Below are 15,296 nucleotides of genomic sequence, written 5' to 3'. Positions count from 1 at the left end.
AAGCTGGTACAATCCCTCCATCTCCAGTGATTCTCTGCTGGTGCAGAGGTGCAAATAATTGGGCTTGGAGTTCCCTCCAGAAGTTTCCGTAGGACGTTCTAGGAACATTTTTGCCAGACCTTTTGCTCCAGGGCCACCACTGGTAACGCTTCTGGCGGAGGCAGGTCTGTATCGTGTCTGGGTGACTGTCGCGGCCCTTGTGGAGGCTGCTTTGAGGCAGTTCCCTCCGTGAAGTTGGTGCCTGCGTTGAGCAGCGTTCCCATCATTTCACCATCTCGCTTTTCCCCATCGATTCTTTTGCTTTTCGGAGCCGCCGGAAACTACCCGGGATGTCAAAACTTCTGTGTAAGCCGGCATGGCTTTCTGGGCCGGCGACCTGGCTTGTAGGCACGTCAGCCTCGCTGGCTCCCTGCCCGTGCTTTATTAGAGTCCGTAGGTGCCTGTGACTCATGACTCTGCTGAACTTGCAGTGCTATTTGTAGCAGCGGTGTTCGTGACAATAATTAGAGCACAAAGGGCACTGGCTGACTTAACAGTCCCTGCCCCCTCCGAAAACACATTTTCAGAATCTTTACTTTTAAGCAGATACAGATGGGAATAAATGCGTATTGAAATTAACGGCTTTTTATCAGATTTGGAAATCTTGCTGTGTTTGAGAGGTACCTTTCTTACAGCGTGACCTTGTTGTATTCAGAATGGGCTGGAATATTGAAACTGTTTCAGGAAAAAAAAAAAAGAAAAATAGAATTCAGAGCGGAAGAGTGGGACAGAAAATAGGAGGGGGCTTTTGGGTGCCTAATGGTGAGGACCGCGTCGCTCATCAAACTCTCCTAATCCCAGTGGAGAAACGTACGTTTGTGGAGAAAACTTGTCTCTCTTTAAGCTGTTACGTGCAAAATGAGATCATGGGAAATGCATCTCGGAGATCCTGTTCCTCTCTCTTGATGCTGAGGGGAATTTTATCCTGTGGGCTTGGCTGCGTAGCCACCTCCAGGCGGATGAGCTGACTCCCGGCCTTTTCCACACGCTGTTTGCTCGGAAGTGCAACCTGCCTGTTCGCGGGTACCGGAGTGGCTGTTGGGGGGTACCGGTGTCAAATGTGAAAGAGCTGGAGAAGATTATGGCTGTGTGATACCGATGCAAAGTACAAGTTGGAATATTTTAAAATGGAGCAAGTACGCTGGCCCTAATGTGCGTCTGCTTCAGAGCCAATTCTTGGTGTTTTGAGGACAATTTCACTAATCATTAAGTCACTTAGGGCATTAATTTCTTTGAAAGGTGGAAATACACTTATGCAAATCCTCCGGCTCGTTTTCATTCTGCTTACAAATACTTTATCTGGTGCCGGTTATTTCCTGAAGAACACAAACAGTCTAAAACATCTCTCTCAAATATTATCTCTGTTTTATTTCTTTTTTTCCCCACACTGCTAACTACGCAGTCGCCTCGGTGTCCGACTTTCTTCACTTCTACTGCAAAGAAAGGAAACGGCCCACTCATACTTTTCAAATATCACGGCATTTTTATTAATGGTCTATTATAACCAGGCCAGTTTATAAAGAAACAAGAAATCAAAACATAATTTTATGAACAGGCTGTAAACTTTCTACATCATCAGGTGGTAGCCAAGGCGTCCTGTCCCTGTGGGGTAAACAAGTGCTTCGCTTTACAAGGAAAGCCCAGGGAAGTTGTTCAGATCATATAAAAACAGCGGTTTACATAGTTATCAGGCATTGTGACAAAAATCTAGAGGTGGGTACGAGATGACAACGCAATGCTGGCTCTGAGCTTCAGCAGCTTAACCTTTAAATGACCCTGTCCCTCTCTTTTTTTTTTTTTTTTCTTCTTTCACATTCCATTTGATTCAGAAAGTTATTTACCTGGTTCCCTTCCTGCAACGTTGGAATACCCCTCTTTATTTAAACCCCAGCCACAGTTTACACTTGACCTTATTTTCACCTTTTAACACCTTTTTGTCTGTGGTGTCCTAAAACAGAACAATACTTACATACTTAAATACTTTATTAAGTATTTAAGATGCAAGATCCACAAGCATAAGCTTGTTGCAGACCATCTCACCGTGGTACGATTGCATCCCTGATTTCTTCTACAGTGTCCCATGATTGTGTTTCAAGAACGTATTTCCATACACACATCCACATTTAACCACCTACGCCCGTCTGTTTTGTTTTTTTTTTTTAAAACATTGACTTTTAAGTGCCAAGGAAAGTGCATGCAATGAAAGTTTAAAAAAAAAATTAAATAAATAAATGTCTCTATGACTGTAACACCATCACATCCAGGTCAGATGAGGCATATTGCAGGAAGAAAAGCCACCACTGACGTGTTGGATCTTTAGAAACACCTTCATTCACTCCAGAGATGCTTTTTTTTTTTTTCCCCTCAAAATTACAGGCTTTGTTAATTCCTCTGAAATTGCAACTAGGCTTCAATGTGTACAGTAGGCTGGAAATAACGAGCAGGAAGGAAATACATTGGAAAAAAAATAAATAATGGCACTATTGGTTATATTAAGCCAAAGACGCCTGGCTAAGAAAGTGCCATTTTGACTACGGTAGTTGTTGAACTACAGGGATATGAACTGGAGCCAGCTTAGGAGGGCGGTATCACTGTATCTGCAGTGCTATCGCTCCATGGAGTGGTGGCTCTTCACCGAGCACAGAATGTTTTGGGTCAGATGTTGAGTTAAAACCAATCATTTCACATTTACAGTTTTGGTTTGGTTCTTTGAAAGTAAAACAACTGAAACATTTGGCGAGACCTTTTACAGTACCTTTCTTGGGAAGGCCAGAGGCACCAAAAGGCTGTTGTTAAGTGTCACGTGTGCCCAGCTGCTTCCATTGCCTAGTGAGGCTGGCTGCAGGCCGGCGCAGGGCTGTGGCGCTGGGGCAGGAGCCAGTGCAAGCTGCTACCCAAAGGTTGGGCTGTGGTGGGACAACCTCTTTCTGTGTGCTGCTAGGGCTAAGAAAATGCCAGCAGATGAATCTGGCAATTCTTGAGCCCGGGACTGAAAGGGGCAGAGATTTCACTCCAGCCATCGCAGAATCATAGGAGGCTTAGAGTTGGAAGGACCCTAAAGATCATCTAGTTCCAACCCCCCTGCCATGGGCAGGGACACCTCCCACTAGACCAGGCTGCTCAAAGCCCCATCCAGCCTGGCCTTGAACACTTCCAGGGATGGGGCATCCACAGCTTCTCTGGGCAACCTGTTCCAGTGCCTCACCACCCTCACAATAAAGAATTTCTGATATCCGATCTAAATCTCCCCTCTTCCAGTTTAAAACCATTACCTCTCATCGCTCCACTCCCTGATAACGGGTCCCCTCCCCATCCTTCCTGTAGGCCCCCTTCAGGTACTGGAAGGCCGCTATAAGGTCTCCCTGGAGCCTTCTCTTCTCCAGGCTGAACAACCCCAACTCTCTCAGCCTGTCCTCGCAGGAGAGGTGCTCCAGCCCTCTGACCTACCTTCGTGGCCTCCTCTGGACCCGTTCCAACAGGTCCCTCCCTGGCTTAACCAAAACTTCTGGAATTCCCCAGCCCTGGTTTCCGTAGCATTGCTTTGTGTCTATGCTTTAGTACGATTAGCGCTGGGCTGTATCATCATCTAAATTTTGTAGAAAGGTTGTGCCCTACCATGCTCTGTTTTACTAGCTGCATTAATAGCTGTGTGCCTGAGTCAAGTACTTTTCAACACAAACGTTATCAAAACTGATCTCGTCCACCGGGGAAGTTGTGGTTTTGATGAAACTGCATTATATACTGGAAAGTTTTTGACCGGTTTGAACACAAAATACTGACACAGCTGCTGAAGTATGGACTTATGCTGCTGGAGGAAGTTGTTCTAATCACTGAGGGGGTGGCAGAACGTGCCTGTTCGCAGTGGATCGTCCAATATTGTTCTAGTGAAAGTCTGAGGCAAATGCCTCAAACGTATCTAATTTTTTACTGCAGCATTTTCCAAAATAAGTTGCTTATGGCCCTCTTACGTGCTGCCTCCATGCCTCACCCTTCCACTCACACCCGCAGGGACTGATTTGGAGAGGCACAGCTCACTACTTATCTTCTCTCAGGCTGTGCTTCTCCTTTTCCTCCTCCTCCTCAAGGAACAGGTTTGTTTGAGAAATGATCCTCCAACATACCAAACAACAGTTATTTCTACTTTTGAAATGAGGAAATGAGGCTGCCATCATTCAAAGGAATTAGGTTCTTAGAAACCACATTTGAGGATTAGAAAAAGTCATCAAAGGATTTTGTGGCACAGCAAGGATCTGAAGGAAGGTTGCATGACTAATTATATTAGTGTACTCAGCCTGGGTCATCCAGCTTCTTGCCTTCTCCATTTGTAAAATAGTCTAAAAGGCACTTAAAGCCACTTCATCCAGCCAAAATTTTAAGAGAAAGTATTTTTCAGGGTTAATTCACAGTAGCCTATTAGAAAAGTCGAGGAAACGCTTCATGGGCTCAACGTCTTCTGTAATGGGGCAAACCTCCCCCTGTGCAGTGCTGGGTGGGGTTTCATCTCAACCCACTTAAGTTGGTTAGAAATTAAGCATCTACTCCACCTTAGCCATCCCGTCCCCCCCACGGTCAGTGATAAGAGAGGGGCACGTCCAGAGGGCGACTCCTCTCGCCTCAACCAGGCAGGTTAAGGTAAGCGGTACCGTCACCCCGCAGCACTGACCAAAGGAGAACCTGAAACAATGTATTTGGACAAGGTGTCCTTATTGCCACATGAAAAATGAGTTTCAGTCTTATGATTTAATTGCAAGACTCATTTTTATCACTTCGAAACTGTCTTTTTCTCAAGATGGTCTATTTGGGGATAGATAGTAAGACGGGAACAAACAAAGCTCAAGTGGAACTTCCCTTTCCTTGAGATTTTGTTTGGGTGTCTTTCTTGGTAACAAGCAACCAGATGGTTTTCTGAGTACCAAAACACACAGCACAATAATTCACATCCAGACAAACACTGTGAATGCTTCCTGGCCCGCTGGGGTGCCAGGGAATGCACTTCATGTAACGGAAAGGAAGAGTTATTTCACTCTGTCTAGAAAAATGGACCGAAGTGCCAGGAACTCAAAACTATAATATCCAGCTGAAGCTCTTCAGCGTTTAGGTATTTACACTCCAAATAAACACCAAGTGAGACATATCCTCCTACCAATCAGAAAGCCTCTCATCCTAAAGAATTTATTACTTCATCATATGTTCAGAAAACCAAGTTTGTGTCTTCACTGGATGATAAACCAGGCACAAAGCAGCCCACTGTGGCATATTAACTTAGTTTGGTGATAACAGTATAGTATGAAAGTTTTAGCAGCAAACAGGTCACTGTCCCATAAAATCCGAATGCAGGTTTTTTTTTTTAAAAAGAAAAAAGGAAAAAACCTCAGACGGATAAGATAATGATAGCTTAGTTTGCTTGACTTTAAGTGGGAAACGGTAGTTATTGCATTAGGTTTTTGTTGTTAAATTCTGACTGTTGGCAATGAACTCTCACCATACATCTGTCCTGTAGCCATCTTTACGAAACCTGTATGTTAGTGGACTTTTACACATTTCCTAAGCTGATGGACACCGAGTCTTTCTTTCCAAACCTTTGCACATTCTGACCATGGATAAATTCTCCAAAGCCAAAGTATTTTCAGGAGGGAAGAGGACGTGCTCTTCAGCCTGGTGGTAGTCAGAGCTCAGTTTCGGAACGCTCCCACTCTGCTTGCTTTGCTAATGAAGTTTTTCAGGAGGTCGTGGTCCATTTCTGCGAAGCCTTGAGTTTGCGTAATAACAGTTAAATGGTTTATGCAAAATCTGAAGCAAAATTCTTCCAAGTCCTAGGAACAAATTGAGGTAATTTGTAATATGTATGACCGATAGCAAAATTATTATTTTTCCATTTCAGATCTGTCATTTCATTAGCAGAGAATATACCAGGTTGTTCACATTACCAATCCCTTTTCCGATCAGTTTGATTAGATCACAAATTAGACAGGAGGAAATTTGTTCATGCAAACTATTCAATAAACCCTCTCCGAGAAAACAGGAGTAGCCACGTAAATTGACTCTCAACTCCATCACATTTACTGAGCTCATTAGAAAAGTTATCAATAAGTGAAAGCATCAACTTTCCCCACATACAACTCCTAGAGCGTCAGTAACTCCTTTCTTTTCCTCCCTGCACTGAATTCAGTAGTGGTCCTGTGAAAAACAGCAGATATCCTAGTCTTGCTGAAAATAAAAGCAAAATCTGATGTAATATCTGATGATGCTCACTGAACACAAACTAGATGTTAGAGGATACTCGTGTCTTTCATAGCAAACCTAGGAATTGTGTCCCCCTGTCTAGGAACTGGGATTCCTAGATAGCAAAAATGGTTCTGTCTTGTCCCAGTCTTGCTGTAACAGGATGTTCAGGTGTTCAGGATAGGTACAAGCCATTAAGCCACACAACCCTGATTTCACGCAGCAAATTTTGCCCACTCAGACTCCTCACAACAGCAGCAATCCTTCTCTCCATCCACTGGGTCAATCTTCTTTTAGCTGGTTCATACGCAACAACTTGCTGTTGCCGGAAAATTAATTACCTTCTGCAGCAAGCAGAGACAGAGGCAGCAGCAAGGAGAGTCTAAATTGGCAGCATGATCCACGATCTATAAACTCTTCAAGGGTTACGGCAAAAAGAGGTCTCTTAATCCATGCCGGTTTTATTCTATGTTAACTACACAAACATTGCAGCCAGGGATTAATAGGAGAAAGAAAATTAGCAGAATACCTGTGCATTTCCCTTTAAAACCTTTTCCTTAGATTTAATGTTTCAAGTCTATCACCCCTGTCACGGTGTAACTAAAGCTTTAGCAGAGGCCAAGCAGCACAAAATACCCTTTAAAAAGAAATAAGGTAGCAACAATGCACAGAAGTAAATTGTATCTCTCATCAAAAAGTACTGGAAAAGCAAGAAAAGGAACGAGAAGAGAAAAAGAAATTAAAAAATGTAGAAGATCAAAGACACTGACCTCTGAAACTGCCAGAACCTGGGTTGCTTTACTGTCAACGTGTGAACTTTTACGCTAAATAAAATGAACAGCAGCTGCCTTGTCTGGTACTCATCTATGAAGAGGACCACAGATATCATAGAATCCTGGTCACTAATTTTGCAGTTCCAAGAAATACTGGCTTTTAATGATTAAGATGATTAATCTAAAATTTGCTACGCTGTACATTAGAAATATGCTTTAACTTGTAGCAGCAACTCTGTGTTTTCTGAGGATAGGACAAAATACTTTCAAGCATTTTTAATCCTAACAGATGCATACAGTCGCCAAGTCAGTCTTCAGTTAGTTTGATGTGTTAATGGCAGATGACACAGCACTATAATCTTTCATTGCAGCGTTCACATTTAATGACAAAGAATTGAATCAATTTTATCTTTTAAAACTTCCAAAATATTATGCCTCTTCTTGGGACAGTTTTCTACCGAAGTGCAGATACACTGCACATGGTTCTCAAACCCATTTTTACTATATTAATGTAGTATGCTAAAAGATCCTGGCTTACTTCACCATTCCTTAGACAGAGGCTATCCCACGTCTTTGATAAAGAAGTCTTTGCTGCGATTCTCTGAAGCAGCTCTACTATGTCCCTTTCTGAGCTGTGGGTGCAGGGAGGAGGGCAACAACGCACTCCAGAGTTTGGCACATGCTGCACTCGGGGCAGGTGAACCAATTCATCATCCGATGATCGTGTTAATTTGAAAAGAACACTAGTTATAGAGAATAAAACACTGAATCATAGAAGGAAGAGGAGGATAACATATATTTAGTCATCTAGCCAATCCCTTTTATTGTGTTTCAGCCATTATAAACTCCAGTACTTTGTCCAGGCTAGTTTTACTACTTCACCTGACACAGGTCAACTAAAGGTAATTCTGCTGCGAAGGTGTTCAAAACTGTTGAAAAGCTCGTAAGAGATAAAAATCCAGAGTGAACTTTTAGTGAAAACTGCTGTTAGGAGACTCGAATCATTTGGTGCTCCCTTTCTGTCCGGTCCTCCCTGATGTGCCGGGCTCCTACCATCACCGCACACCCAAAGTACAATTCCTCTTTGCCTCAGCTGTAACTGGGACCTTGGTTACAAGGCAGTTGTAACTGGCAGCCGATAATCTCTTTATCTCCTAATTTGATGTTATCCCCTCTTTCGATTTACAAAACTCACTGACTTTCGGCCTCCTTTTTGCAACTCCTACACAAATTCATTTCATCAAGTACGACTGCTGCAGCATTTTTAACTCAGTTTTTGCTTCTGTCCCTTCTTTCTACTTGCTTCTACCGCCTGGAACTGCTTATCAGTCCATGGTATTACACTTCTAGCCTCTCCTCCTTTAAAACTTCACCCTACATTTCACAGCCAGACAAAAACAAAAAAAACAAGTATTTTAAAAAAATATTGTTACCGGCTACATATTTTCACTCTTCTAATAGGTAATCTTCTGTTTGGCTGTATTAATTTTATTCTTGTAAAGCAAAAGAAATCTTGAACAGAAAGATGAGGACTTCTCAACTATGATGTTCAGTTGTAACAACAGCTAAAATATATGCGCAGGCTCCTTGAATAATAAAACCCACCACATCATTATTTCCAGAATCAGCACAGCGCTAAGAAGTCGAGAAAAGGAAAACATCTTTGAAAGTATTTGGCTGTTTACAAAAAAGGCGCTTGCAGTACTGCTGATAACAGGGTGAGTGCTAGTGAAACATTCCAGGGCCAAGGGCAGACCAGATGACAGGATACGGGGAGAGGAATAACAATAGGTAATTCGTTGTATGTCAGCACGATTTGCTGTAAACAACAATGCAAAGGTGGATTTTTTTATAGAAGCATAAATGTAAATAGGGATGGACTTTACAGGTAAATTCTCCTGTAAAAGGTGGAGAAGCAAATGGCAGTGAGAAATTTGCATGCCATGCCGTGCCAGATGAGAAGGCAGGAAGCAGATCAAGGATCCTGACTCACAGGTGCAAGCCAAAAGGCCAGGAAGAAAACACCAGTAGCTGCATTTTTTTTTATAGCTTAAAAAAGCGACAACAAACATCTGGGAAGCCAGTAAGGGAAATTGCAGTAATCATGCCTTATCAGTTAAATGCAGTTATATTAAATAGCTTAATTTCTCAGAAAACAACTGCCTGAAGAGAAGTTCTGCTTACCTGAGCTTCATATTTAACAGCGGCGGAAAGAAGAGCGATGGCATTCTCTTCACAAATGCCGTGTTTGATCGTTTGCTGGCAAAGCTTTTTCAATCTGTTTTCTCTATACAGCGTTGCCAAATCTAGCAGTCCTGTGAAAATTCAAAGAGTTTTAACTATCCTGGTGCAAAACATATTAATTTCTTTTCAAATGAATCAATTACCCTGTGGTTTTAGGCCGAATTAATCAAAGGCTTGTCATATTTTTTTTCCTAGATGATGTGTGCATTTTTAAAGGTCCTCAAAAGGTGTGTCAAAACGGGACTCTTATTACTATGCAACTGTTCTGTCTTCTTGTTCACGGTTTTTTATCTCATTCCAGGCATCAATTAGTGACTTAAATCCTCTTAAATTCATGCGGGGAACAGCTTCCTTTTCACTCATGATCAAATTGCCACAGTTACTCAAACAGAAAAGTTTTAGGATGGCACTAGTGCCAATTTTAAGGAAAAAAAATATATATGAGAAACAATGAGTTCTTTTTGAACATTTTGCATCTTTGGTCTTATTGCCTCCCCACCACACATTCTCCTTGGGCATGTTTCCTGCTACTGCATCCCTTCTTCCTGACACCTGCCAAGCTCAAGATTTAAGTGCTAATAAAACTAAAATTAACAGGCCCTTCCTTCCTCACCCTGTTACGACACACAAATTGAACTTTTCAGAAACAGTAACCTAGAGTTATTTCCATTTATGGCAAATACCTATTGCATCTTCAGGAGGGAGCCTGATGTTGTCTGTGTACAGATATTCCAGGAAGGCTCGGTAAACAGGATAAGAAAATTCACTCATTTCTATAATTTCATCATCATTATTCAGTATGGAACGAAAATGTTCACACCTACAAAACATGGACAAAGACTGTATACAGTAAAGAGTTAAGCTTGAAAGATGAGCTGCAGCTACAAGTTGGTAAAAAAAATAATAATCCGTCATAACAGACTAAATACACAACCATAAACCGTAGCTGCAGGATTTCTTGATTTGAACACGTTAATTTCTTTAAGCCTATAAGGCTTATAAGCCTTCTATATATAACCCATAATTTTCCTTTATTTCTGTTATTAATATTTTACAGCAGGTTCTATGTCTACTTACAATATCTTTAAAGATGGTCCATGTGTTTTTGATGTAATTTCCTTAAATACATTACACATTAACTATGAATTTTATTACCTGTCTTGTAATAGATAAAGTTTACAATAAAGTTAAACCATTCTCACATTTCAACCTGCTTTCTCCGACATGACGTAGTGAGGAGGTAATTTATTAATATTTTAGATAACATCTGTTGCAGCGTCAGAGTCGATACACAATTTAGCATTAGACTTAATCATTATACTCAAGGATTAAAATATTTGAAGTGAAGACACTCTCACCCAGACCTTTCATCACCTTTTTCTTATAAGTCTGAATACTTTTGTGACGGACAAGACACAAACAAAGAAAAAGCACTGCCTTTGACAGCTGTACTCCGCAACTTCACAGCAACTTACAACTCACTGTAACTTACTGCTCCCTAAAAGACCTAAAAAACATCCTGTAATATTTGAATTGTTTTCAAAATGTTTGCTGATGGAAAAGAACATCACCACCTCAGGTAACTTTTCCCACAACCGCCACAATTTAACTGGACTCTTTTATACTACACCACTTACTTTCTAAGCCTCCCACAGCAGAATTTGCTTTTCTTTTACTACAACTTTTAAGGAAAAGGTAGGTTGGTTTCCTTTTAATGATGCTGGGACAAGTCTACATTGTAAAGACAGCATAACTTGGACACAAATGAAAAATAGTTATTTATTTTATCACTTAATTTACCTTTTTCACATTTGATTTTACTGGTTATTTCAATAATTTTTTTCTTAGTATTTTACTTTTTTAAATAAAATAAATAAATAAACATCAAATCAAATTCATAAAGGATTAAAAAGTCGTTGTCTAGCTTCTGCCACATCTTGTGACACATTTTGGCATTGGAAGGGGCAGACCAGACCCCGTTGCTTTGTTTCCCGGAGCCTCATGTTAAGTGGTGGTGACCATGCTATCCATCCTTGGGAATATTGCCCCAAAGGCACCACACGAAAGTAAAAAGTCAGAGATAAGGTGGTGCACATTGCTTCCTTAAAAAGTAAATAAATAAAAAGCAGTTGCTACTAATCCTTCAGTCTCCAAAGTACCTTGGAGTGACTTATCCTTGGGAGCGCCTCTCTCTATCTCTCAGTAGAGACAGACCAGACACCTAATTTTGGCTGGCTAAATGCAGAGCAGATGAATCCCACCCACATACTCATACATATCTCTTTCTGCAGGCAGTATGTTTCCTGGCCAGCTTCTCACCGAGCTGGGCATTGCCCTGCCGTTTCACCACCATCACAAGCTAATAACCACCAACAATATGATCTAGTTCAACAGTAGGCACAGAACGAGATGGAAAAAACTTTTCGTAAGTAGTAGAGAAATGACTGGATAAGGAAAAGGAACTTTTACCAGCACTGCATTCATGACAACGCCCTGGAACAGGCTGAATGCTGCAAAATACCATGTTAAATACATTATCCTCTGATCCAGATGCATCACGAGACTATAAGTCTTAAAGAAAATACTATTTCTACAGCCTGCGCCTGATGTTTTAGTACTCCCGTATATTATTTGGATAATGCCGTAATTTAAATCCATTTTCAAATTAGACACATTTCCTTCCAAGAGTACCATATAATCTGAGAAAAGTATAGCAAGAAAAGATAAACAAGGAAAGGTTACATATAGTCTGATTATTAGGAAAAAGAACCTGAGAAACACTTTGGGAATACACAAGATTTGAAGTGGTATCTGATGAGGGACACGTGGCACTCCAAACAAAGAGGGTGGACTATAGGCACGAGTGTAATGTACAAGCAATGAAACCAGCAAAGGCAAGAAAACAGTAATATCGGTAATTGGAGAAGTAAGAGGAGAGCAGAAAAGACCAAAAAAAGGGCAGGCAAGAATTAACAAGGAGCTTTAATGGAACTCAGGAGAAAAAGTAAGAAGAAAGTGGTGATAAGCAGGATGAGATAGCTAAGTATTTTGAGAAAGAAAATAGCAGAGAAAAAACTATTCTAACAGTGAGAAGGATGGAGCAGAAGCAGTTAGCAGGACCGAAGAAGTCTAAAGCAGTGTCTCCAGAATACCCTAGTAGAAACTGTGTCAGCAATAACTAATCTCTGCATGTTAATAACAATGTGATTACTCTATAGATCTGCGTATGTCAAATCTCACTGTAAAGTGGTGTTAACTTGCAAAAAGCTGTAAAAGCAAAAAGAGAAACTAGCTTAAAATTCAGCTTCACTGATAAGAAGGTCTAAAACAAGTAGGATAAGAAATCTGACAATAAATCTGACAAAAAATTCATGTAGTGATGGCTTTTGTCAGTGTTAGGTTGATGGTTGGACTTGATGATCTGAAAGGTCCCTTCGAACCTAGACTACTCTATGATTCCATGAAAGGATTAAAAAGAAAATCTGCAGAGCATCTACAGAAGTTGCTGAAACAACTGAAGGGTCTTGTGGAAGGAAAGAAAAGGAAGAATTAACACAAAACCCTCAAATCATCCCAGTGGAGGAAGCCAAGCATGTAAAGGAGGAAAAACCGATTGAAACTACTGGGAAGGCAGCAGAAAGAAGCAAGCCTTTTCCTCAGCAGAAAAAGGTTATTAGAAGTCAGGGTCAAGGCTATTTATGTAGCATGAAGGGGGATACACATCAGCTGGAGGGAAGTGATGAAGTAGTAAGTAGTAGTAAGCGGCATGTTTGGTAATTCCAAGCAGGAAGGAAATGAGGAAAAGAGAGTAACAGTGAAGGACAGCAGGCGAAACACATGGCTGAGGGAAAAGGGAGTTTGTAAGAATAAGTCAAGAATCTTGATCAGTAATTACTCAGCACAGTGGACTACACCAGACAGATTAGTTTCTATTAAACCATACAGTTTGTGCCTTACCTAATTTTGAGAAGAACTTTATGAACATGAATATATTTTCCATCCACTAGAAACTTCAGGTCTGCAGTTTCAGGGTTGTCAAATTCCTTCTTTAGTGACTGGGCTACTGTTAGATGGTCATCAGGCTCTAGAATAAAAAGGGGAATTAATAGTAAGTAATACAAGTATCTCTCATGATAACACCCTGGGTATCTGTCAGCAATTAACACGCTTAATAAATTTGACATCTCTTTAAGGCTAGTAAAAAAACCCAGCAGACTCTGTGTTCAGTATGACCTCCCTGAAAAGCAAATAAAGGGCAGCTTTCTTCAATCCTTACTAATTTCCTACTTCAAACAAAAATCCCTGTTAAAAAAAAAAGTCCGACTTCTCTAATTCATCTATATATGGGCAGAAAAAAGATTTTAACACAGTCTCAGAAGTTTAATGCTGCATCTGATAACAAATGCTATCATTTATTACTGGGTAAATTATAATAACTAACATTTTTCATTTAGAATTAGATACCCAAAAGGTCAATAAAAAAATCAAGATAATATTTTCTAAAATACTCCCATGAGGAGACATTATCTTACAGCAGAAATAAAGCTACTACATAACCAACATATCGGATGCAGTGAAACTGCCCGGTACAATATCCCTAAAAGTAACTACCAGCAGTCACAAGTCTATTCAAAAAGTGTTTTCCCGAGACTTAAGGTCTTAGAAGCCCTCTGCATGAAAGTCTGCATATTCCTGTTTGTGTCACGTGTATGTACATCCCACTCTTGCACGTGACACTTGCATTATAAAGTTACCAGACAGCCTTGAAAAGTCATCCATTGTCTGCACGCAAATTTTTATCTCCTGAACTGTTTCCAAATCTCTGTCATATTTGGTAGCCTCAGAGAACTCTCTTCTTTAATACTACTAAAAAATTTAACTCCCCAAACCTCATTCTTAACCCAGAAAACATTTTGCCTTCTTACCATATAAATACATATTATTGTTTTATACAAATTTTGTGGGTCAGTAATAAGCTGTTCTCTACAGAAAATTACATAAATGCTAGGTCCTGTAACCTACCACGCTAGAAATAAGAATAGTATTCTGCCCGAAATGGAAAGACCATCACCACAAGCTCCAGAAAAAACACACACAGTTTGATACTGTTACACTTTGTTTAGCACAATTATTTTTCATTTCATTTAGGGGATGTCACTAATGTTCAGGTATACCCAATTAGGGAAATAATTATTGAAGTGCGTTGGATTACAGGTAAAAGGATTGCAGGGGGAGAAATCCAATGTAATGATAGGAAAAAAACCTTCTGAAATAATGATACTGTAAAATACTTTGTTAGTTCTTATTTTGCACAATGTGGTTTATTTATTCAGACACCTGCTATCCAGATAAGTAATAATTTTAACAACCAATGCAATGCTGAAGCTTTTCTTCTAAGTTAAGTGGCAATTCAGATGTCCAGCAATATGCATCTCCAGATGACTTCTACAGCCAGCAGAGGTAAACTGAATATAGTGGGATTCAGTTATGAAATTCTTAGAGTTATGAAATTCATACTTTCAGTTATGAGTTCTTAGGTGCTTTTATTTGTTACAGCTGTGAAAGGGGAACCAGAGGAAGCAAACGAAGAGGCAGTTCACACTGACAAGGCACAGGGCCAAGAAAGCTCCTTAGCAGTCAGTGCTAAGAATTGTAATACAAATATTACAATTGCCACAAGGGGGAATGAATGGGAAGGCCTGGGTGTGGAAGCACCAGAATAGAACAGATGGAGAAGGGCTGTAATCATAGAAGAAGATGTCCGTGGCACCTAGTCCAGCAGATGTTCAGATCCAAGGATGCAGCTGCCTGATGACTCTCACCACAGTCAGGAGACAAACAACAATGAGTCAGTCCTGACGACTTGCCAAGGTGGGACAGGATGAAGAGAATAGTCACTCTCAGCTCCTAGAGCATGCGAAAAGGCACACCTGAAATCAGCACAGAGTCACCTAACTAAAATGAATCCAGGAAACACGATGAGGGCCTGAAAGCCAGCATCCTTTATTCTATGTCATC

At 40.6% G+C, this 15,296-nt stretch overlaps 1 protein-coding gene across 9 annotated transcripts in view; it reads right to left on the bottom strand.

Moving 5' to 3' along the window:
• Positions 1 to 1,499: 1,499 nt before the first annotated feature.
• The window catches only part of RCBTB2 (RCC1 and BTB domain containing protein 2), a 38,447-nt gene continuing 24,650 nt past the window's right edge, over positions 1,500 to 15,296 (bottom strand). For 8 of the 9 annotated variants that reach the window (XM_054188840.1, XM_054188841.1, XM_054188843.1 and 5 more), the window contains 4 exons: positions 13,236 to 13,362; positions 9,962 to 10,098; positions 9,219 to 9,349; positions 1,500 to 5,852 (listed from right to left, as the gene is read on the bottom strand). In XM_054188840.1, the coding sequence (XP_054044815.1) occupies positions 5,712 to 5,852; positions 9,219 to 9,349; positions 9,962 to 10,098; positions 13,236 to 13,362 (536 nt within the window). In that variant the 3' untranslated portion in view covers positions 1,500 to 5,711. The remainder of the gene's footprint in view (positions 5,853 to 9,218; positions 9,350 to 9,961; positions 10,099 to 13,235; positions 13,363 to 15,296) is intronic. The other variant, XR_008464502.1, reaches the window with a different exon arrangement.

This window comes from Rissa tridactyla, chromosome 1 (genome assembly GCF_028500815.1).
Source record: "Rissa tridactyla isolate bRisTri1 chromosome 1, bRisTri1.patW.cur.20221130, whole genome shotgun sequence".
Lineage (NCBI taxonomy): Eukaryota > Metazoa > Chordata > Aves > Charadriiformes > Laridae > Rissa > Rissa tridactyla.
The sequence above is the reverse complement of the archived record's forward strand: the minus strand, read 5'-3'. Positions and strand labels throughout refer to the sequence as shown.